The 24,670-nt window shown below is 41.9% G+C and overlaps 2 protein-coding genes across 2 annotated transcripts; one reads left to right on the forward strand and one right to left on the reverse strand.

Moving 5' to 3' along the window:
- Nucleotides 1-338: 338 nt before the first annotated feature.
- On the forward strand, nt 339-7,580 carry tbx22 (T-box transcription factor 22). Its single transcript, XM_085381634.1, has 8 exons — nt 339-746; nt 1,182-1,440; nt 2,592-2,693; nt 2,769-2,943; nt 4,995-5,159; nt 5,959-6,023; nt 6,335-6,420; nt 6,514-7,580. Exons 1-8 carry the CDS (start codon nt 611-613, stop codon nt 7,038-7,040), a joined length of 1,515 nt encoding a protein of 504 aa, XP_085237760.1. The 5' UTR covers nt 339-610; the 3' UTR covers nt 7,041-7,580.
- Nucleotides 7,581-18,394: 10,814 nt separating this feature from the next.
- LOC146677300 (charged multivesicular body protein 1B1-like) lies at nt 18,395-24,413 on the reverse strand. Its single transcript, XM_085420386.1, has 8 exons — nt 24,089-24,413; nt 23,682-23,779; nt 23,442-23,588; nt 22,362-22,430; nt 22,162-22,269; nt 21,970-22,013; nt 21,705-21,777; nt 18,395-18,580 (listed from the first exon to the last, which is right to left on the reverse strand). Exons 1-8 carry the CDS (start codon nt 24,102-24,104, stop codon nt 18,533-18,535), a joined length of 603 nt encoding a protein of 200 aa, XP_085276512.1. The 5' UTR covers nt 24,105-24,413; the 3' UTR covers nt 18,395-18,532.
- Between the last annotated feature and the right edge of the window lie 257 nt (nt 24,414-24,670).

The raw sequence follows: 24,670 nt of genomic DNA on the forward strand, positions 1-24,670 counted from the left end.
TTACTTTTCTCTCAACGTTAAGAAACAAAAAGATATTTCAGATAAGCTTAATTCAGGTGCGTATTGAGCCAAATGGCTGCTTGTTTTGGTTCCAAAGTTCCAACGTCGAGCGCAAAAATACTGATTATGAAATGAATGTCATTATTTCACTCTTTATTATTTCACTTTATTCTCATTCGTTTCAGTTAATATGAATTTCAGGTTACATTAGAGTTTAGGTGGATGTCTACTACGGCGCGGGGCCGCACGTGAAGGAATGCGCGCTCTCCCCTCCTTCTCTATGACGCGCAGAGCGGAACCGGAGGAACGAGCTCTCTGTGAGAGAGGGAAGGCGAGAAGTTGATCCGGTTAAAGGGGGGAAATGTTGTAGTGAGAAGAGGCGTGCCAATAATCAGGGAGGTGTTTTTGATGCGGGCGCGCGTCTCGGAGAACACATGGGAACGCAGCGGTTTAATTACGCAGCGTCACGCGGAGCTCCCTGAGGTGCTGCGGCTGCTGGTGTTTGCTCTGCCTGTCCTCTTCTGAGCGAGCTAGGAGGCTGAACTTTGTGCGGGACGAAGTTAAAGTTCGGGGGAATACAGGAGCCGTACAGACGGTGTTTCCCACCAGGATGCAGGGACTGAGCTCCCGGGCTCACGCCTTTTCGGTGGAGGCGCTGGTCGGGAAGCCCTGCAAGAGGATTAAAGTGTCGGAGGAGCACGAGCCGAGCAGCGCTGACACCAGCGGCGATAGGAGCATCTTTCCCGGTGAGGACACTTTTGCTTAACCGCCGAGAGCACCCTGCTGCTTTTTATTTGAAGGACTTTTACGCACAATTTTGGGGGAAAAAACAGAAAACGCACAACTTTCTAGTTGCAAGGTTCAGTTGATTTTTCATCTTTAGGCCACATTTAAAGTTCTCAAAAATTAAAATTCTCATGATTTAGAATATATTCAATCAGTTAAAACTCAAGAGTTATCACGTGAACTTGCTTTTGAGGAATAGGGCTAAAATTAGCTCGCTCTAGGAACTTTAACATTCATGAAGTAAAATAAGATTTATAATATTACCAATTTTTAAAATTTCCCCAAATTAAAAGAGCTTCCAAAGTTCTGGCTTTCCATTAAATATAAAAAAAAAATAGACACATTTCTGTGTTTTTTCTCATTTCTCTTTTTTCACTCCTTTCCCCACTTTTCAGACCAGAATAAATATCCCATCAACCAGCTACAGAAAGCATGTCCGACACCGAGGAGGGGAGAGGACCCCTCAGCCTGTGACCCGCAGGGACAGACTGACAGATCACAGACTGAAGACTCTGACCCGAGCAGCGAGGAGAAGAAGCCGAAGGAGAGCGACTGTCGGCCGGACAGAGAGGTCCGAGTAGAGCTGCAGGGCTCCGAGCTGTGGAGGAGATTCTACGAGATCGGCACCGAGATGATCATCACTAAAGCCGGAAGGTAAAACATCTGCGCAAGAAAGACTAAATTCAAAGAAGTTCGTGTGAAGTCTTAGCCCCGCACAAGCCGTCTTCCTGCTGATTTTACCAACTTTAACCAGCTTTTTTATTTAAAACGTTTAAACTCCAACTGTATTTGCCTCCACGTTAACAAGCAAAGAGCTACAGCCGTTTTTCTGTAGATCACCAGATACAGTGCAGTCTGGCCGTTATGTTTTTAGTGCCACAGTTTGAGATTTTAGTTAAAACGACAGTTTAATCAGATACTTTATCTTAGTGCAATTTAAACCCGTCGGTTTAGTTTTCAGTCCGGGCCTCTGAAGGGGATTACCCCCGCAAATAAATTTAAAAAAGACTTGTCTACATTTTAATGATAACTGAAGGTGTGCTTCCTCATTAAAGCGTCTGTTGCAAATAAAATCCAATGTGGAGCGGGCTTATCAGGCTATGATAATTACATTAACTGTTCTGCGGTCACAGGTGCGGCTTTATCGAGGATTTTAAAACGCTCTATCAAGATACAACCAATCGGAGGCGAGCAGAAGAACAACAGTGTACAATAAGATCACTCCCTAAACTAACGAAAACAAATTATGAGGTTCAGAACAAAAACTGAAAGTGGCTTTTCATCACGTGGAAATATGTCACTTACTTTTGCTTTTGTGAATTAACTCATATTCATGAACTAAACCGTTTTCTAAATCATTCTTAGCTTAGTATTTTACCCATATTTGCCGATCTGTAAGATCTCTTTTATGTGACGCATCGTTTGCACAGAGAAAACTTGTTGTTGGGAGTGTAATTAAGCTTCTATCTCAGGTTCGCAGAAATCGGGTTCTTGCTCAGATAAATGAGTTATTCAGATAAATGACTGCGCGCGGAAATCTAAGTTCCGTTTACTCAATCACCGACAACACGCGCTGTAAATCTCGGACAGTGACGACGCCCTCAGGGCCCCTGGAGGTCCCTGAACTTTCCTGTGAACCTGGCCGGCAGAAGCAGAAGCGTCTCGGCCTCTTCTTGTCTTTAAGACGTCGCTATAAACTGAAATCCGTGATGGCCAAATACGCATTTAACAGTTTTATTAAGCAGCTTTCATTAAAGAGATCAAACACGACTTCTCTCTTGTTATTTTTCCTCTCCTCTCATCAGGAGAATGTTTCCTTCTGTGCGCGTCAAGGTGCGCAATCTGGACCCTTGCCAGCAGTATTATATCGCGATGGACGTCATGCCCGTGGACTCCAAACGTTACAGGTGAGCGCCGATTTTTTTTTTATTCTTGTTGTTGTTGTTTTTTCCTTTTACTTACACGCGCTTTCCTCCACGCAGGTATGTGTACCACAGCTCGCAGTGGATGGTGGCTGGAAACACGGATCACTCCTGCATCTCGCCGCGGATCTACGTGCACCCGGACTCCCCGTGCGCAGGAGAGACGTGGATGCGTCAGGTCATCAGCTTTGACCGAGTCAAGCTCACCAACAACGAGATGGACGATAAGGGACATGTAGGTAACCCACACGCTGCCTCCTGTTGCTCTTCTTGCTTTGGATAAGGATCAGATGCACTAAGATTAAAAGGGAGTTCGTTTTTAAAGCGTATGTGCTGAAGATCATTCTTTAATTTTTGTGTATTAGATCATGATATTAACAAATCTTTTTAATCATTTTTATGTGTTTCTGCGTGTTGCTTTTGCTTTTCTGACTGCGTTGAGAGTTTCAGTCCTTAAACTGCTCTCCTACACATTTGTAACATCGAGGGGAAACCTGGATATCTTAGAGGGAGGAAGGAAGCGGAAATACTTCTCAGCTCCAAAGTTTACCGCGAAAGATTTAGCAATCTGCAAATGTTGTGACCAGGGAGGCATCTGGAGGCTTTTCGACTCGATCCTGCTGTTTATACGTCCACGCTGGAACTTGTGTGTTTATGAAATTAATTTCATGTTTAAAAAAAAAGAAAGAAAAGAAAAAAGACAAGAATAACTTTCTCGAAATCCACATCTCTCGTGGTCAGTGTAAAATCTCAAATGGACATTTTACGCATTTTTAATTAACTTTATTGTCTTCACTTTTTTTTTCTTAACATATTGCTGTTTGTCAGTAAGTGCTGAGTTTATTTTAGAAAGCGTTTCCCTCCACTGTGAAACCTCATATATCACATTACCGTTTTTTTATTGGGCTTTTCTCCTGTGAAAAGAAATAGTCTAGATCAGAGGTGTCAAACATAAGGCCTGGGGGGCAGAATCAGCCCGCTGAAGACTCTAAGCCGGCCCATTGGGCAGCTATAGAAAATGGGAAGGAGTGGATAGAGTTTAAATTTCTATCTTTAATTTCATAAATTTTACAGCTTTTCCTATTAATAAAACCTCTCCACCTCCATCGCCTTTCATCATACAACATCACAGTAATTTACTAACAGATAAAGAGCTAAATTTACAGGAAAGTTACTGTTTCAAATATTAAATATCAAATAATATGAAAATTTTAATGAGTCCACAATAATTTAAAAAACAAAAACGTTTGTAATTACAGGATAGTCTGTTTATATTAAACTGTATTAAGAAGAGATTTAGGCTTTATAATTACAGAACAGTGAACTATTATAGCCTTTTCTATGATTTTACACATTTATCATGTTGTTTCACCGACCCGGCCCATTTCAGATCACTTAACATCAAAGTGGACTGTATGTGGCCCACGACGCAAAATGAGTTTAACACAGCTGCTCGAGATGTTAGGACCACAAATTTTTACAGTTGTGCTGTTACATTTACATGTTTATTTGTTTTGACTCTTTTCAGTGTTTTTAATCTACTTTCCCAAATATATATTAAAAAAATGATCATATTAATATTCCACCTCAAAAAATTGTGCTATAAAACCCCCAAACAACCTTCTAGGAGACCAGTTTTACTCCATAACAATATATGAGGAACAAAATAATTGTTTCATATATTTTGTTTTGTTCGCAAAGAGGTCACATGTAACCCATAGTGTATTACTAATAATTTGTCAGACCTTTGTTAGTAATATGACATATTTAACCATATTTGATGTTTTATTAGGTTTATTTGATGAAAGGCACATTTGTGCTAAATACTTTTATAAAACGTAGAGCTCTTCATAATTGTATTTTAAAGACTTGGATATTTCCTTTCATTATCCTGTTAATCATGTAACCTACTGTCGTGCACCAGAAGAAGATTTATATCTAAAACAGCCTGAAATCCACTTTTTTAATTTCCTTTTTTTAAGAATGAAATTTATTTTAAAATCTGTTTTACATTTTAAAAAAAACTACAAAGTACAGCAAAATTTAGTTTTTGCCAGAACTTTCTTTATTTTTTTGGATTGTTAGCACAAAAAATGGAAATGACAGATTTACAAAATTGCATTTTTTTTTATTTTAAAGGGGTTTTTTTTATATAAAAAACAAAAAAGAACATGCAGCTGTAATACTTGACATGTCCGTTTCTGATCTGAAAGATGATTCCAAATTGATGTCCACCTTAAAAAATAAATAAATAAAAAGCCTTTCATTCTTCGTCTCATGATGCAGATCATTCTTCAGTCGATGCATAAATACAAGCCACGTGTGCACATCATCAAACACAACCCTCGCATGGACTTGTCTCAGATCCAGTCGCTGCCTGCTGACGGAGTGCACAGCTTCTCCTTCCCAGAAACAGAGTTCACCACAGTCACAGCCTACCAGAACCAGCAGGTAACACTCAGCAGCAGTGCTGAAATACTTCTCAATACTTCTCACAAACAGAAGGTTTGAGCTCAGAAACTAAGCGCACTAATGTTGGATTGTTTCTTTAATAAACATCTGACTTTTTCATGAATTGGAACATTAACAAAATGAAGTGATGTTTAATAAAGAAAAATCAGTCAGTGACTCTGTGTTACTACTGTTTGCCAGATTTGATCAAAAAACAGATGTTTAGCCTTTTCTTCCTTGGCACGGTTGTTATGATGATGTTCCAGTGAACAGCTCAGGCTGCTTGACCTCATAAAATGTCCACATTGTGAAGCCAGTGAGGCCCGGTTCCATGTGCTCGCAGCCAAATCATAAATTTGCAGTGTTCTGATTTTCTGCTGGTCCAATTGCTCAGAGAGGGTGTGTGTGTGTTCCCGTCGAGGGGACCTGACCCTGCTGTTGGCTACCATTCCTCCAGTAACAGAGCCCTCCGCAGGGACTGCCAGCTCTTTTCATCAGGGCTCATTTTACTATCAGTGAACGTGTTATTACAGAAACGCAGTAACGAGCTGTGACTGCGCCGACTGCAGCCGTCCACGGCCTATTAAAGCACAGGATAAAACTGAACGACCCTGAACCCCTTCTGCAAGAACCCCTGTTTGACATGGCTGATCGCCTTGGGTGCTGCTGGGAGATGCAGTCCCGCGGGGGTGCTCTGCCACTCTACTCTATTGTAAAAGCTGAGCTCATTGTTAGCTTAAGCACGTCAACCGTTGACAAATCCACTCTAACCCGTGTCTGTTCCTCTCCTCTGGGCCAGATTACAAAACTGAAGATCGACAGGAACCCCTTCGCCAAAGGCTTCCGAGATCCAGGAAGGAATAGGTATAGCAAACTCTCACTGAACGCTGAACATAAACACTTTTTATTTAGCTGAAAGTGCTCCACTAAAGGACCCAAGAGGGATTTAAAGTTCAACCACTGAAATCTGAAGCCACATAAAACCTACAAATAAAGCTGAGCTGAGTAGTGCAGAATTTCACACCTCTCAGTACCAAAATTTAAATACCTGGAATAACGTTTTTCATTGCTTTTACAGTATGTATAAATAAGTGTGTGTGTGTGTGTGTGTGTGTGTGTGTGTGTGTGTGTGTGTGTGTGTGTGTGTGTGTGTGTGTGTGTGTGTGTGTGTGCAGGGGAGTGTTGGATGGCCTGCTCGAGTCATATCCCTGGAGAGGCCCTTTCAGCCTGGACTTCAAGCCTTTCACCATACAGCTCCAAGGTAAAGTGCTCCAGCTCTATTTACTTCTGAGATTTGACTTTTTTACCGTGTTGATTCAGTGTCTTATTTTTTTCCTGTCCTGTCCGCTGACAGGGAGCTCAGGGTCGCCCACCAGCAGTGTGAAGAGCCTCCTTCCCATCTCTTCATCTTCATCCCTTCACCCGCTGTCCTGCCAGGACGCCGCTGTCCACGCTTTCACTCTCCCCCTCTACAGCAAGACCTCCACCACCTCACCCAGCATTTCCCCTCTGCCCAGCAGAGCCTTCTCCTCCCTGGGAGCAGACAGACTGAGAGGCTTCTCCCCTCTGCCTCCTCTCACAGACCTCCCGCTGTTCTCTGCGCTGCAGGGGAAGAAACCGCCCCACTGCAGGGACCCGTGTCCTCACGAGTCCCCGGGGTCTCCTTGCCTACTCCCCTTACACTGCCCTCTCAGCCCTCAGAGCTCTCCTCTCCCCCCACATCTCTCAGACACTGTAAGCCCGTATTGCCTCTACCGCTACAGCTTCCCTCTGAACCCCCAGCTTGCAGCCATTTCCCGGCACCCCAAACTAGCCGAAGACACTACAGACTGTCTGCTGCGCCAGCCTCCCTGGCTCCCGACCACCAACCACTGCCTCTGACGGCTGGACGGCACTTGCGGGCTCCGGCCCATTGAGCATAACAATCCCAAAACTGAACACACAAAACAGAAAGGGCTGATCCTCCTTGATCCGACTGAGAGGAGAAATGTGGCTGTGGGGACTTCTTTGTATTTATAAACTCTTTTACACAAACGTGTTGGAGTTACCAGCACAAACAAGCGATCCCGAGGCAGATTGCGAGCAGCTCCTTTTCATTCTGCAATCTCGTCTAGAGCCAGAGAAGCCAAAAACGGAGTAAACAGAAACATTCCTGTTCAGGCAGGATGCAGATTTTTATTCGGGACAGATTGCTTTTGACAGTTCAGTCCACAGTTTTACTGCATCAAGGGCTGTAACAGTGTTACCAAAGAGCATCAGCAATGAGGTATGTAACAGAACTATTATAATGAACGTGTTTGTTAAACTGACCATAAGTGCCCATTAAAGTTTTTTCGTGCTTTTTGTTGAGCTCCACAACTTCCAAATGGTCTTTTTATACACTTTCAAACACGGCAGTGCACACATAGCACACGCATAATGACAGTTCTGCTTGAACATAAATGCCAAATGTATTTCAGAGTAAAGCACACATGCAGTATTGAGCAACAGGAAGCGAGTTTGAAGGAGACATGATGAAAGGGTGCACATTATGTTCCAATTATCTGCCGCTGTCCATTTAAAGTGAACAAAAGCATGTTTTGTGTTTTTGAATCTCTGCGTCAGGCCTGGCCACCCCTGACTAATAACATGAGCTCATCAGGTTTCTGTGTGATTTTTAGGGGAAGAACCACAGCTGCCAGAATCCAGGCAGCCAGTTTCCATTCCTGCATTTTATTACCAATAATAAGGCTAATCAGAGATGCATGGAGGTGAAATGGTTATTCAGTAGAGCCCTTTATTCGGAACAAGAGCTTTGCTCCCTGAAACAGTTTAAATCAGCTCTTTTCTTGATTGTTGTGTTGTTCAGAGTCAAATGAAAAGCTATCACTACCGTTGGCCAACACAACACAGTTGTTTTGGTTTTTTTTTTTGCGTTCATACCAAATGGGGCACACCCGTTCAGCCACTGATGTGATAATTCCTGCCTTCAGCTCAGTCAGAAACCAGCACCCGTTCATCCCTGTCTCTCTCCTCCCTCTCAGCAGAGCTAGGAACAGCAGTTTAGGAAAAGTGGGGAGGGAGGGAGAGGGAAATGGCCTGTTTCCCGACAAACGGTCATAACCAAACAGCAATTTACTTGTCACAGCCGAGCATGGCGGTGAGCTAATGTGAGCTGGACGTGGAAATAGCAGGAAGAAGTTAATTGAGGATCTCGGTAAGGGGATGGCCCGTGTTTTGGTGAATGGTCAGGTGCGCCGCTATCAAACAGCCTGCTCTTTGTCTGCAGACCAACATAATCTGGACAGGTTATTTGATACTGTCTGTCATTTCCATTTGGCCTGCATAGGACAATCATTTTAAACTCCCTTCTAATTCCTGATCTTTCAATTAGACAAATTGCTTTCATACCAGGAGGGCTGAACATTGCACCTGTCACTCTTCAGTGAAGCAGGCACACGCTTGTGGTAGATATTAGAAGGAAAAAGATAACATGAGCATGTGGGCCTAAATATGAGTGTGCTAAATTGAAAAAGATAAACAAGAGGTTTGACGCACATTCATAGAGTCTGAAATAGCTAAAACTGTGTTTGATAAAATTCGGTTAAATTCAGTGTTGCTTACATAGCACCAAATCATAACAACAGTCGCCTCAATGGGCTTTATATTGTAAGGTAAAGACCCTACAATAATAGAGAGAAACCCCAACAATTAAACAACCCCCTTTGCTGTGAGCACTTGGTGACAGTGGGAAGAAAAAACTCCCTTTTAACAGGAAGAAACCTCTGGCAAAACCAGGCCCAAGCTGGGGGCAGCCATCTACCATGACTGCACATTGTGAATTAATACATGAAGGAGCACACTTACACTGTAGGCTTATACTTGTTGGTTTCAGCATATAGCAGTGTTCATAGTATCATGTCTTACTACGTAAAGTCCACGATGAATGGTGTACCTGTAATGGTCAAAAAGCTGAACAGCTGTACCTCATCAATGTCCATCAAACAATTTTTCTGCCAATAGAAGGAGAAATATGCCGCTAGTCTATGTTCCACCTAGAAAAGGTGGATTTCAGAACTCGTTACAGCAGTAAAGTCAGAAAAGCAAGAAAAAACAGGATTTGTTTCGCTTCTCAGGAGGTAGAGCCAGTCATATGTCACTAGCAAAGCAGTGCAATACTTGTTTTCTTATGGTTAAAAACACCCCTGCAGCACGCTTATGGATAGATCCTGATCAGTACTCCGTGAATGGCTTATTTAGCAAGTCACAAATACGTGATAGTGGCAGTAAAGATTCAATTTAATTGTTTTTAAAGGTTTTACACTTTTACTGCCATTCGCTCATGCCATCTTGGATTGTTAATTTGGGGTTTGCGGGACTGCTCCGATTTTCCAAATTGGAATTTTTTTGTTTTATTGTTTTTAATTTCGTTTGATTTAAATTGTTCAAGATGAAAATTCTAACTGGGAATTGTAAATTCTGTCTTCCAATTTCATCTGGAAAGCAGAATTCATATAACAAATAAAAAAAATAAAAAATAAAAAAAAAGCTACCTGGCTAACTGCAAAAGTATCCGGTCTTTAAGTCTGACGTTATCAACTGTTTCCGGGTCCAAACTCCACTTCAGGTCCCAAAGTCAAACTAACACTGCAGCATCACTGAGAGCTAAAAACTGTTTAAATTCTTTCATCTTTAATAAAATGATCAGTGTGGCTGCTCTACCAGGTGTAACAATTAAGTTTAACATCCAGGCATCCATGAAAACAGAATTTATTAAATTTAATGGCGTTAGAAGTTAACAGGAAGTTAGCTCGCTAGTTTCCACTTAACATAATATACCATGTTCTGACTGAGAGACTTCTGAAAAAATTAAGACATACAGCTCTGCTTCCGACATAAATAAGGACAGGAAACTAAACAGCAGTGACGTTTGCTGGGATACTGAATTTGGGCTAGCTGTCTACACAGCTATGGTTAGCATAATATAAACACATTAGCACAGTGAAGCTGGAGGATGAACGTTAACTTTTTTCCACTCGATAAGTTAACGCGGGTGTTCCCGATGGTTAGGGACAAATGCGATCGCATGGCAGGATGCTGTAAACGGACCAAACTTCAGTCAGAAGAACAACAGAGATAATCCATTCACAATAAGGGGTTAGTCATTAATATACTGCCGTGTGAGCTGGGCTGTAGTTACATTGTAAGGTTTTTAAAACGAAGCTTTAAAATAAACAGTGGTAATAAAAACCGAGATAGGCCGACAGTTATCAATACCTTTTTTAGGGGCTTGTTCAGATTAAATAGAACCTTAATAAACATAGAGTAGTTTGGACCCGGAAGCAGGGTTCTTACATGATTAGCTTAGGTTATCTTAGCTTCGTTTAGCTTAGCATAAAATTGGAAACTTGGAAGAATATAAAAGCAACAATAGTTCCTTCGACTCTCAGTAATGAGAGTTACATGTATTTACAGATTATAATTTAGCAGGATATTACTTGGCTAGTTAAAGAAACCGTGTTTTAAAACCACTTAAAAGATGGATGTGTATTGTATGTAGGCTAAGTCTATAAGAAAATGGCCCTTAGCTCCCTCGTTAAACACTTTCCTGGTGACTTCATGGGCTGAGTCGCTAGTTTTATATACAGAAAAAATATGAAATTCACTTTGTGAAATCTGATTATAATTTAAGACAGAAAGGACAAATTAGTTTGCTCATTGACTTGTAAATCTTAAGTCGTTGACAATTTGTTAGCTCTTAGGCTAAGAACTTGTCAACAAGTTCTAACAACTTGTCAATCACAAGTCATTAGCCAAAGACTGTGTGGTGTCCCGTGCTCTCCCGTTATATCCGCTTTCAATATGGCGATGTGAAAAAGTTGAGCTCAAGGCTTTATAAATTTACTAACCAGTGGGTGACATCACAGGATCTACTATCCATCTTTTTGCTGTGTTGGTTAGACCCCATAGCGTGTTGAAGGTAACAGCTGGGTTAACCTTTCATCAACTTGTGGAAGAATATCCATATCTGCCCATTCATCCGCTCTATGAATTTGCCTTATACTGAGTCAGCATAATCCTCTGGTTGAAATAACATGGAGGCTGCGCTTATGAAACAACAGAAAGGGTGGCTTGTGTTTTTTTTGTGTGTTGATTTTTTCTGGACTGTTCCACTGTGATTGACAGGCAGTAAAGGGAAAGAAATGTGACCCCGAAGTCATTTGTTTCCAATCATGTGAAATGGCATCCTGAAACAGGAGAGAGGCTCAGCAGAGAGTCGGAACGTGTAAGTATACTCTGCCTTCATTAGATTAAAAAACATGAAACACACACACCACTAACACGTGTATGCCAGTTAATAATAGTTGCCATACACCCACTTACACACACACATATGCTCATTCAGCTTAAACGCCCTGCAGCCAAACTCGTGTTCACCTCTGCGTGTCTCTCGTGAAGGTTTATACTGGACCCTATTTTCTCTGCAAATTCAATAAAAGCTGGTTATTTATCAGGTCAGATTATGGGACATGACTGAGCTCAGCTGTAAAGTTAAAAGTGAAACCAGCTGTGGCTGAAATTGAATTACACTCTGTGAGTAATGTGAAAAGCAAGAGCAGTTTAACAGTTATTAAGCACTCCTCTACCGCCCCATCGACCGGGCGTACGCTGCACAGTTACAGTGAAAGTGCTCCTCTCCTCCTCTCTGTGATCGTTATCTCCCTCCTAGTTACAGATATAGTCCAAAACCTCTTCTCTGACGCAGCGCAAGAAGTCTCAATGAGTTAGATTTCTATTTATATGCACGTGTATACCTTTCAGTACGGCCACACGTGTGCGTAGACGGGGGTCATGGGGGCTTCACTTTGGCATGTGCTCCCTGACAAGCCTCTGTCTTACAGGAGCAGAGGTTAGATGAGTGGAGGACAAACTATTTTAACATGTGGTCTGGCAGCTGGCCTCCATGTTTGTGTGTGTGAGTTTTGGGGTTTCCTCTGCATGTTCCATCTGGGCCTCAGACTCATGCCATTCTTCAGAAAAAGTGTTAATCACCCAACCAGTTCTTGCATTCTCCCTCATTTCCCAAATTTATACTTAAGATCATTTCTCCCAGTCCATGTATCATGCTTTATCTTTGGATCTCCTAATTTAAGAAGCCCCCCAAAAAAGGGATTCAACATAATTAACACACTTGCAGCTATGTGACAGTGCATTCATTTAGCTAAAGCACTTTCTGCACAAAGATTGTCCAAAAAACACGTTCTACCCTTTATTATATGCAGCTCCACTCCTCCTGGGAGAAAGTGTGTGTGTTTGCTAATTCCTCCCCTTGTCTGTTAGGCTAAAGTGTGATTCTACAGGTGTGTGTGTGTGAGAGAGAAAGAGTCTCTGGCATTGGTTTTATTTAATACAAGCCATCAACCCCTTTGGAACAAGAGATGTGAGATATTCTTTTTCTCTTTGCCCCTATCTCTGGCAGAGGGATAGATCGTTCTTACCTCTTTTTGCTTCCTGTGTATGACAGGTTATCACTCCTGGGACAGATACAGAGGGGGGAGAGGGGGAAATAGGAATAGAGGCAGAGAGTGATTGAGTGAGAATGATGCTCCGTGGCTGATGTATCGGATGGCAGATGAGAGGATGAGGCGAGGGTGTGGGGTGGAGAGAAAAAAGTGATTTAGCACCAGGCTGTACTCTCCTCTCCTCTTATCCAAGCCTCTGCTTCTTTCATGTCTCAACCAAGGGTTGACCCGCCTGCTGCCCCAGATGGTGCTGTCTGTCTGGGCTGCCTTCTACAGGATGTGCCCCTCTCACCCCCACATCCACAGACCTATACTTGTATAATTGATTTCAGGGGGGAAAGGCCGTCTTTCTCTTGTGTTTCACACACACACACACACACACACACACACGTGGACAGCTTGCCAACAGCTAGTGCCCCCGGTGCACACACACACATACACGCGGCCGGCGCTGTGCGCTGTCAACGCTAATTCAATTTGAGACGCGGAAGTGTGACTAACAGCAGACCTGCAGAGTATTTTACCATATGCACCACACACACACACACACACACACACACACACACACACACACACACACACACACACACACACACACACACACACACACACACATACACACACGCAATCCTCACACACAAAGCTCTGCCACATCCACTGCTATAACAACGTTATTCCAGAAGCAGAAATCCTCGGTAGATCTCTCTTCCTGTTTCCCTCGTTGTCAAGAATACAACCTTCTTGTCAACAACTATCGACAAACACCTTATTAACCGATTCATCCTCACTGCCTACGCCAGAATCACCTTACCAGCAAAGCGATACGTGGCTAATACACAAGAGACGACAAATAACGAGTGAGGAACAAATCAGGAGCAACCCGAGAGTCAGGGAGTCATTCATCAGTGCTTCCCTAATAATTATTAAATGTACTTAGTGACCCGTGCAGTTCATAATAATCAATAAAAAGCATGTTTTAAGACTCAACTTGAAGGCAACGACTGACTTCACTGACCCAGTTTCCTTGGGCAGGTTGTTGCAGAGCCCCCAGGCCCTGACTTCAAATGCTCTCTTTTCATTTTCAGCCAGGCCCCTAAAAACTCTGCCCATGGCTCTCAGGATACATACTGGTTCATATGGTAGTAAGAGGTGAGACGTGTAGGCGGGAGGAAGACCATGAAGGTCCTTGATACTATAAGCTCTTACAATCAGTTCTAAAACAAACAGGGAGGCAGCGTAAAAATGCCAGTGATGTCATCCTGTTTCTTTGTTCTAGTTAAAAGTTAAAAATCTAGCAGATAAATTCTGTATAATCTGCAGTTTTCCGTAGGATGGTTGGGGGTGGAGTTATGGCTTGACCACTGACTAATCAACAGTTATTAGATAATTTATTAATCACTATCTAGGATAACATTATGGAGTTTTTTTCAGTGTCCTTTTTGTAAAGTGTTAGCAAAGGATGCTTTAGATGCCAAATGCAATAAAGATTTCTCATATTTGATTGTATTTCAGTGTGCCCAACCCTTTACAGGAAAATAAAGCATTTAGTTCAGTTTTAAGGCTTTAATATGGTAAGGCATTACAGAGAAAACGCAAACAATCAGATGATCCCTGCAAGTAATCACGTGGTGACAGCGGGAAGGAAAAACTCTTTAACATGAAGACACCTCTGGCACAGCTGGACTCAGCTGGGGTGGGATTAGGCTAGCATGATGTAAGCACTCGATACATTAAGAAGCTATAAAGTAACAATAGTAGCACAGCAGATAAATTAAATAGTGCACAAGTATCAGGACTCAACATAAAGCACATAAAGTGAATTTGATGTGACTGACAGGAGTTTAGCGGGTATGTGGTGCAAAATGAAATTGTTGGGGTGACCTAACTTCTATAGAGGTGCAGTGGTGTAGTGGTTAGTAGTGTCACCGCACAGCCCGGGGCCTTTTTGCATGGAGTTTGTATTTAGTATTTAGTATTTATTTATTTATTGTCATTGTCAGAGAACAATGAAATTGCATTTGGGGCTTCCGTACAACCCGTAAATAAAATAATGAAGAAAATAATAAATACCCCTTAAAACCCAAGTGTAAATATTTAACCCAGTGTGACTCCAGTGCAATAAGACAATCCTTAGCAACAACATGAGAACATGACAAGTAAACATGAGAACCTGACAAGTAAGTTCAGTGCTATTAAGAAGTTGGATATGGTTATTGTCCGTGAGAGGGGGTCAGAGAGTTCAGGAGCCTCACAGCCTGTGGATACAGGCTGTTGGCCAGTCTGGATGTTCTGGCCTGTATAGACCTGTACCTTCTCCCTGAGGGCAGCAGGTGGAAAAGGTGGCGCGCAGGGTGATGTTGGTCCCGCAGAATACTGTGCACCCGTCTCAGACATTGTATGCTAACCCTGTGTCTGTGGGGGTTCTTTGCAACTTCCTCCCACAGTCCAAAGACATGTACGGAGTCAGGCTAACTGATGATTCTAAATTGGCTGTAGGTGTAAATGTGAGTTTGAATGGTTTTCTGTCTCTCGCTGTGTTAGCCCTGTGACAGATCAGCGAGCTGTCCAGGTTCCACCAAGCTTCTCTTGCTCTGTGACAGCTCTGCTAGGCTCAAACAACCTTGGATAAGTGAAAGAAGATGAATGGACCAGATTCTGGTCCACCAGATTCTCCACTAAGGAAAATCGCATCCATATTTCTAACATATTCTTCCCAAAAGTGTCGAGTTTATTACTTTAATGTGTTAAATTCTGCAGTTTGGCTAACAGAGCAAATCAGAAAAAGAAAAAAAGTATGATGAATTATGGTTATTATTTTTTAACACATGGTCTTCCAATTTGTTTGATTTTTATCAATTATAACGTCAAACGCAGATTTGGAAGCTTAGCACATACAGTCAAGGATGCATGTCTGAGCTGAAGAGCTGTTTCAGTGTAAGAGATATCAGGGTGGATGATGGGGTGAGGTGAGGGTTAAGTTGGGGGGGTTAACAGCGCTGGTAGGATCAGGTGTGTGCCTGACAGAGGTTGTGAGAGGGGTGTGTGAGCAGGAGATCAGTTAAATCTTAATGAAGCGTGCTTTACAGAGCAGGGATGGACAGGGTCAGCTGCATTGGGTGTATGTGTGTGTGTGAGACGGTAAAACTGATTAAAAGCAGCGTTTACACGTCTGACAGGATACAGTGGTCAAGAGGTGAGTGGAAACCCAGGGAAACCGTGGTCTGGAACGATTAGACACACACACACACACACACACACACACAGAGCAGCAGCTGGGCAAAGCCCTGAGCAGCAGCGATTGGTCACACACGACCATCGATATCTGAGTAGAACCAATCAGCTCGGCTTCCTGTGTTTGACCTGACCCTTCACGCGTGGTAATTGAATATTTAAAATGGGAAGCTGAGAGGTGGAAGGAAGACAAGCAGAGGAGAGGAGGAAAAGGAGGCCGCGCTGCACTTTTCCATGTACTGTGCCACCTTAAATATCGGTCTTCTTACCATCCACACTCAAAAAAGATGAGCGTAAGACACACGTGATGGGCAAATGTGGTCTTCACTGAAAAAGTATGTGTTATATTTAAAACTGCAGATGTTACGTTTATTTACATTTCTCAGCATTTAATCACAGTACACTCTAAAAGTACAACATCAGGATTTTATAATGGTTTAAATAATAAAAACTGATCAAACAATTAAATTATTTTTTTGCATTCATGTTGCAAATCAGAGATTTCTTAAAAACAGCTTAACATTAAGTTTCCTGTAAGAAACTAGATTAATTTAATTTAATTTAAATTAAACGATAAATGATTGCTAATTATTTCATTAGGTATTAGTTCATTTTTGTTTCTTTGCGTTCGTCACCACTGTATGGTTTTTGAACAATAACAAAACTGCATTATTAAAACAATTTGTACTGAAACTTATCCTGGAACAATTAAATGATTATTAAAACATCTTTGTTTATATAAACCTGTGTTATCCAAGTACAACAAGTTTTTTTTATAATAAGTACCATATTTTTTAGCACTTTCAAGGGAACTATCAGGAAGTTATCAACTCTTTAGGGATCCATTAATTCGTTTTTTCCTTCTATTTAATTCTCCAGAAAATAATTTGGGACTTTTTGGTATTCATCTCTTCCTGCTGAATCCAGTTTATGACTCTTTAAACTCGCTGTTTCATATCCTGCACATGAATCATATGGAAGTCTAACCAATCCTCCCTGTTGCAATTAGTTTTTTTCGCTGAGCCAGCATTTGTGGCTTTGAGCAGCTTTTCATCCACCAACACAGACATGCAGACACACACCCTGTGCACAAGCAGAAGGGTCAGCCACAGGGACACAACCCACAGCCCACCAGATCCCTTCCTGTCAGCAAGTGGCACTCCTGTAGGAACCTGGACAGGGAGGTGTTGACTGGAGGGGAGAGCTGCTAGGTATCAACACCTGACACACACACATACAAACACAGGCTTCTCCCTGCGGTGTTGCTCACACAGGAGTTGTCTCCTGCACATCTGGTGAAAACATCCCTTGCACATATGTTGAGATGCACACAGTGGAGGGGGCAGGCGGTGAAAGACTCTCCCAGCTTTAATCATGTTGAAAGAAAAGAGACGGCCATTGAGGGTTAAAATTAGAATTGAAACACACACACAAAAGTATCAAATACATTTTGTGGTTCTTACCACAAAAGGAACACGGAATTTGAATTTTAGACCCCCAAAAAAACGGTGGAGAAAAAAAATGACTGACAGCTGTTGGATCACAGAGGTCAGTGGAAAATAAGAAGAACTGAGGACTTAAAGGAGCGGGTGCGTGCTCAAACGTACTGCAGACCTCAAACTCATCAAAGTGTCTGGAAGCAAGCGCAAACAAGAGACTCGTATCAGTCTGCGAGCACTGATGATGATGATTGTGGATGTAGTTAAGTTTGTGCTGATGATGATTAGGAGGGACACAAAAGAGGTCAGAGGTGACCGAGTGTCACTCCGGAGAGCTCCCCTCGCTACAGGGTTGCGAACGTGTTCATATGAAGATATATGTGTGTGTGTGTGTTAGGACGGCACCTGTAATGGCTCCCAGCTGGGATGTGCCTCCCTCCCAGAGATACACTGTGTGTGTGTGTGTGTGTGTGTGTGTGTGTGTGTGTGTGTAATGAGGTACTGGCATGCGAGTGGCAGAAGGCTGCTTCCTCTACAGGTGACACCTTTGACCTCTCATCTGTTCCCTGTTGAAGAAGAGAAAGAGGGAGGGGCACGCAGAAAAATGGAGAGACCGAGAGGAATGTGTGCTGCATACTTCATCCAAAACACAAAATGACAAGGACAACAACAACAACAAAAAAGTGACAAGGATGAGATTTTGCAATACTTTTAATGACTTTGCGTTTGTGAATAGCAGTGCGGTGTGAGCCTTTGGAGTGGTTACTGCTACATGAAGAAAATTCTATTAAATACTCAAGGAAACTATTTCACCTGGAGAATTTTGTATTACGACAGCAAAGCTGACACTGGAAGCAAAAAACAAAAGTGTCAACACCGTCAGCAGTAGCAGTAAAAGTACACCCTTACAATATCCATTCAGTTAGGAAATAAATTAGTACATAAATAAATATATTACTTTGCTTTGCATTATATACACATGCAACATAACCAGCTTAGACTGAGGTAATAGCTGTACGCACTTGCAGGACTGAAAGCCTGCTTTCTTATAAAAACATCATTTTCTGCTTTCAGGCTTTTCTCAAAAGAAAAAAAAAAAGAATATAAAGGAGGGCATGAAGCCTGCAGGCACATTGCACTTTTTGTTTTTATTGGCCCTTCCGTGTTTTTGCTCCTTCTTGTTGTTTTCCTCGCCGTGTCACTATGACACCTGGTCTCGCAGCCTGGACAGCCTCTGGGAGAGCTCATCCTGATGACGGCACGAAAGACGAGAGAGAAATCAGCAGATGGAGACAGCTAGGTCAAAGGAAACATTTATTACAGGAGCTTTGGTTTTCAATCATTCATAGTCCAGTTCGATATATTGATTTTGTGTGTTCTTAGGGCTGAAGAAAAGAACAGAGTTATTAAAACTGTAAATCTTTTATGTTCCGGCTCCTTTAAATATTTATACTTGTAGGTAGATTTAGTTTGCAGCCAGCATCATGTACACATTTTCAAAACAACAGACAGCAGGTCATCCTAGTGAGGGCTGCAGGTACTAAGATATTGTTAGCTATCTTCCCAGTCGTGCATGCCCGGAAACCAGTCAGTGACCACCTGGCGATCCAAAATCCTTGCAACTTCCAGAAACCTGCTAAATGATTGAAATTCAAATTTTCATTCGCTATCTTTTGCTATCTGGGAATACACATTTTTTCCTAGCACTTGTTCCCAGGGGGGCGCTAACCAATCTCTTGGTTTTCAAGCAATTTTCATCCAAATGTAATACAGTGAAACAGAGGGTGAGCCATTAAGTAAAATCCAACCAGCTCACTGCTGTAACTGTGTGAGGGATATAGGGTTAAGCCTGACAGACAGCAATATTCTTTAACCTCCAAGGACCTGGCGTCCACATATGTGGACATCACATTTTAGGTTATTTAGACCAAAATACTTAATTACTCTACAAGGGCCTGATATCCACTTACGAGGACATTTTACTGCTACTGTTCTATCAAAATTTTAAACAAATATCTTCACATGTGGCTCTTATTTTTCTTAAAAACAGGAAAAGGTAAGAAAAAAAATGTGGTAATTCTTTGTTTTTACATTCATCAGGCCCCAATATGCCCAAATATCAAAGAGAAATTAAAAATGCATGCAATGGAAGAGTTCGGGTCTTAGGAGGTTAAAGATGAGTAACAAAGTAATCACACTAACAAAAAGGACAAAACAAACCGAAGAAAACCTCAATAAAAGACAAGTTTCCTTAAACAGGAAAGAAAATGATGATCCTTTTTGTGGCTTCACACGTTCCACAGATCCCACTGACTGACCCTTAATGGCATGTGAAGAACGTGTATCACTCAAATAAATTAAAGGAACACTTTGAAAACACATCAGATCTCACTGGGAAAGTAAATCACATCGATATCTACACTGATTGGACGAGGTAATGCGTTAGGAGTGAAGGGATGTCACATCGTTTGATGAAAAAGAAAATGATCAACCTGCAGAATCAATGTTCGATGTCACAGGCAGCATAACATTCTCCACAGCTTCTCATGACCCTTTCACGTCTGTCACATGTGCTCACGGTGAACCTGCTCTCATCTGTGAAAAGCACAGAGCACCAGTGGTGGACCTGCCAATCCTGGTGTTCTATGGAAAATGCAAATCGGGCTCCACATGCTGGGCGGTGAGCACAGAGCTCACTAGAGGACATCGGGCCCTCAGCACACCCTCATGAAGTCTGTTTCTGATGGTTTAGTCAGGCTAAAGCGTAATTTAAGGTCCCGTAAACGTGTCCTCCAGCGTACACACTACCATTCAGACAACGAGTGTATCACGGTTTTCACCCAACACAGACTTGCTCCTCTGCAGTTTTCCAAAATTCCAACTGCATGTCACTGAAAGCGGAAGTCATATGCGTTCGCTAAATGCTGACTGGTTGACAAGTGGGCTGGAATAGAGAAAGGAGCAACAGTGGAGTTTACTGGGAACTGGAGAACCGCAAAAAAAAACCTTTAGTGACTTCAAAAATACAGCATGAAAAGCACAGACAGCGGGTCAGTGGACACTTTTCATTGATCTTTACACTCAGTTTCACACTTACACTGTTCTCCACAGCACAAGCAAGAGTAGCCCACACACTGGTCTGCAGGTAGATGGGCTATCCCCGGCTGCGCTGCCCTCACTGAACCATAAATTCGGCTTAACAATAACAGAGTGACCTGCATACTTATGGGTTTGAAGTAGGTACATTCACTTGCCCCGTGGGATCGGCACAGCGGATGGATCAGCATGCTTGATTTGGCACAGATTTTTTTTTTGTCCACCAGAGGGTCGTGCTGATGACTCGCTTCAATAAAACCCTGTCAGATATCACACATAAACGACTCACGGACTGGTAGCGGTCCGAGGCCCGGGGATTGGGGACCGCTGCTCTAAAGGATGGATGTTTAACAGCTGGTATATAGGGCTGGGCCATATCATACTGTTCACGGTAATACCGGTATAATGTTGGGCAACGATAAGAAATGAAATATCGCGATAGAATACGGGTAAAACGCGCATGCGCAGTGCCTTTGTTTTCATACACACAATGCAGAAAAAGCATGACGGCGATGGAGAATGAGAAGGGCGAAAGCGGATCGTTGAATGAAACAAATGAACCAGAATTGGTTTGTAAAAATGCTGCAACTTCAGTGGTGTGGAACTGGTTTAGCTTTCATCCATCAGATACACAACAAAGCACTATTTTTGGTAGAGCATGCTACCTGAAAATCTACAGTGCCCCTTATAATCCTGTGTGTCTTATGTATGAATTGTGGTTGTGTTTACTGACCTCTAAACGATTTTATTTGGTACACGTCGCTCAAAAATCTGTCAAACACACAATACGGTAATATTATGTTGAAGCACAGTACGTATCACTCTGCGAAGCTCCTGCCTACGAACCCGCACCACTTGATGGATTTTCGGAGCATTACGGCTATCGTAGGCAGGAGCCTCGCAGAGTGATACGTACTGTGCTTCAACATAATATTATCGTATTGTGTGTGTATAACCTCTTTTTTTTAAGTTTTGTGGATATTATACATGGTTATGCTGAGGATATGTCGGCCAATTTCCACTGGAAATGCCTTTTGGTTAAACTGTCAGCAAGGAATTTGCATTTGCACAGTTAAATTTTTTATATAACTTTAATGCACATAAAAAACAGCTGCTTGTTTAAGTGAAAATACATTGCACTAATAAAGTTGTGGAGTTGTAAAGTATTTTGTCTAGTGTCAATTATATCGTCAGTTATATCGTTATCTCAAATTTTCAAATGTATATTGTGATAAATATTTTTGCTCATATCGCCCTGCTCTACTGGGATATCTTACCTGCTCTGCTGATGCCACAGATGAAGCCAGTGAAGAGGTCTGGCCTGCAGGAAGCTCCAGATTAAGATCCAAACTGAAAAATAAAAATCTAATTAATTAATATTAATGAGCCTTTTGTGTTTCAAAGCAGCCTTGTAAACAGTGAAAGAGGTGCATCCTCGATCTTAATGAAAGTCATTTGAATAAAGCTTTTAGTACAGTTCATTTTATACACTGCAGTTGCCAATTTCTTTCCTAATGCTTTTAGACAGCGTAGAGATCTTACCCGGCTTCATCAGCCATCTCGTGCAACAGCATATCCACTTCATTCTAGGGACCCAACAAGCAAATAGTAATTTAAAAAAAAAAAGGCCTTTAGAAATGAAACAACTGAATAAGTATGCAGTGATCCTGCATGCATAAGCAGCAACAAGGGCTCAGGAATGTTTCCTTCTTGGGAGATAACAGGAAGTGTTACCTGAGGCGTCGTTAGAGTGGTGGTGCTGCTCATGGTATCCTCCATCTGAGCTGTCTGCACGTCAAGAGTTTCAAACTGCTTTTCAAACTTGTCCATCAGTGCAGAGATCTGTGCAGAAACACAGTGAGCCCAAAAAACGAATTAACGAATAGAAATTTCCTGAATAGTTTTTGTGCCATATGCTGCAAACAGCCTCTAACCTTCTCCAGGTTCATGCTTTTCAGTGTAGCATCCATAGACTTCACCACTCCAGACATGGATTTTGACACCTGGGAAAACAAAACATGAAATAAACCACTGAAGCTTGGGTGCTGTTTTCCAACGTGTCCACTAGGTGTCACTTTAACCCTTTTGACTAGACACTCTATCATGACTCTCTCACACTAGAAGCACCTCTAATAGTTCTAGGATGATGCTGATTAAAGATTAATCTAGTCAAAAACAAACCTACCATTAGGTAAACAAGCTGCGGTAAATGGGTTTATAATAAATGCGATGGCATTAGCTTTAATGAGAGGCAGCGGTATTATAGCAACACACAAGGGTGCTCAGAGGTGTTGCTCGGCTGTAACATCTCACGCACTCCTTCCATTTCTGCAGACATTATTACGCTTTACTCTGTGAAAAGGTGCCTTTCCTGTAGTGATGCTGAATTAAAGCAATTTAAAAGAGGCCGTCACTCTCACAAGAGCGAGGAGCTAATAGCACAAGGTCTAAAGCGCCTCTAATGACATTATGTTATTGGTGTCTTTTTGTTTGCATGTCTGCGAGCCCTTTTGCCTGACTCTGAAGTGGCTGCGCTTTTCACCTCTTCTGAAATAAGATGTCATTTTCAGAACATGCACAGTGAAAAAAATACATGCATAACATTTGATGTGGTGAACGAGCACACTCCTTGTAAATGTAGGACAAGAGGTTTTGATGTCATAGCACATGCAAGGCTACGATGAAATCTGGTTTACATATATAACCTTTTAAAAATGAAAAAAAAAAAAACCCCCACTATATTTACACATCTGAATGTGTGACAAATATCTGGAATAGTTGCAGTACACAACTATAATTACTTATATCATTCTTTAGAATCACTGCAATCCAAGAGAAGCAAAACTGATTTTGACTTTGAATGGAACGTAAAAAGCAAAGTACAACCAACTCAAGCCAGGGAACATTCTCTGTCTTAATGTATGCCATTAAAAGAGTTTTTCGGTGGTCATCGTTTACATTACAGTGGAAAAGCAAGAGAAGTGGCCTGCAAACCCATGACCCACAGTCCTGACCTGGTTCATAGTGACAGCTGTCTGGACCCTAGAGGCTACAGCGTCCACCCGGGCACTCATCCTCAAGAAGTTGATGGACTGGTGCTTCTGCCGGATGGCGTTCTCTGCATGGATCCTGGCTGCCTCCATATTACCCTTCTGGATAGCCTGAGAAACACAGCATACACACACAGTGTAACACGCGGTGCAGTTATACTGTGGGCCAGCTTTTCAAGACTCTAATAAGTGTAATAAACCAACCTGCTTCACTTTAGTTTTTTCTGACTTTTCCTCTTTATCACATTTCCTGGAGTTACGCTGTAGCTCCTTGGCAGCAAACTTCAGGTTGAACAAGTGTTCTTGAGCAGCTGGTCAAGGGGTTGTTTCATGTTAGCAGAGCACTGGTAATAAATCCAAATTACAATTTAATGCTATGAGGACGAGTCTGAATACATCTAGCTTATTTAACCCAAGTCAGTGGTTCTCATGATGCTAGCGAAAATTTAGCCAAATATAAAAAGAAAAACGTGAAAACAAGGTCAGGTTTTTGCTCATAACGACACAACAGAGCAGAACTTCCATGTATGAAAGAGTTAGCTTAAGCCCAGCTTATGACTAGCTACGGTTTTGCTAGGCAAATGTACGTAAGAGTACAAATGAAAGGATACTTTCCATATTCGACATGATAAAAGTCTTTTTCTGAGACAACTACTGAGTTTCGTAATGTACAAAGTAGCATCCAGACACTCGCTTTTTTTCAACCGGAGATGCTTGTTTTGATTTTTGAGGGTTGTACCATACAGCAGTGTAGCGAGGCAAGATGCATCGGTTGCAGATACTTCCGCTTTTGTTTTAATTCGGTTAAAAAAGAGTGGTAGATTTTTTTATTTGTCTTTCTGTCCCCCAAAATGCTCTTATAATCGTGAAATACTAATCCGTTGGTTAGGCAGTTACAAAAATAAATTCCATCGCTCGCAAAAAATGCTACTAAGTGTGAAAGATTAGGAATTCTCTTATCACGCATGCGCCAAAGAGCGTCTATTAGACACGACGACTATTCCCGAATGTTCCTTCTTGTTTTTGGTGGTATTTATGACCTTTTTTCTCAACATTTGCATCTATATTTTATTAATAGCCCACTATTCGGCCCATATTTACACGTACAAAATAAGCTTTGTCACTAATTAATAAATTATCTGCATTAACAATGTCGATCTATGACTAAAACCTTTATATCGGGGCAGAAGAGA

The sequence above is a fragment of the Rhamphochromis longiceps genome, linkage group LG2 (genome assembly GCF_057381845.1).
Source record: "Rhamphochromis longiceps isolate RC_006_pf linkage group LG2, R_longiceps_female_GT1.1, whole genome shotgun sequence".
Classification (NCBI taxonomy): Eukaryota; Metazoa; Chordata; class Actinopteri; order Cichliformes; family Cichlidae; genus Rhamphochromis; species Rhamphochromis longiceps.

Excerpts from the sequence above, each read along its gene's own strand:
- tbx22 (XM_085381634.1), top strand. The coding sequence starts at position 611 with ATGCAGGGACTGAGCTCCCGGGCTCACGCCTTTTCGGTGGAGGCGCTG. Across the intron at positions 747-1,181 it reads CGATAGGAGCATCTTTCCCG|ACCAGAATAAATATCCCATC; the intron begins GTGAGGACACTT and ends CCCACTTTTCAG. Across the intron at positions 6,421-6,513 it reads TTTCACCATACAGCTCCAAG|GGAGCTCAGGGTCGCCCACC; the intron begins GTAAAGTGCTCC and ends GTCCGCTGACAG.
- LOC146677300 (XM_085420386.1), bottom strand. Across the intron at positions 21,778-21,969 it reads GAGATGGCTGATGAAGCCGG|TTTGGATCTTAATCTGGAGC; the intron begins GTAAGATCTCTA and ends TTTATTTTTCAG. Across the intron at positions 18,581-21,704 it reads CTGTGGCATCAGCAGAGCAG|GATGAGCTCTCCCAGAGGCT; the intron begins GTAAGATATCCC and ends TGCCGTCATCAG.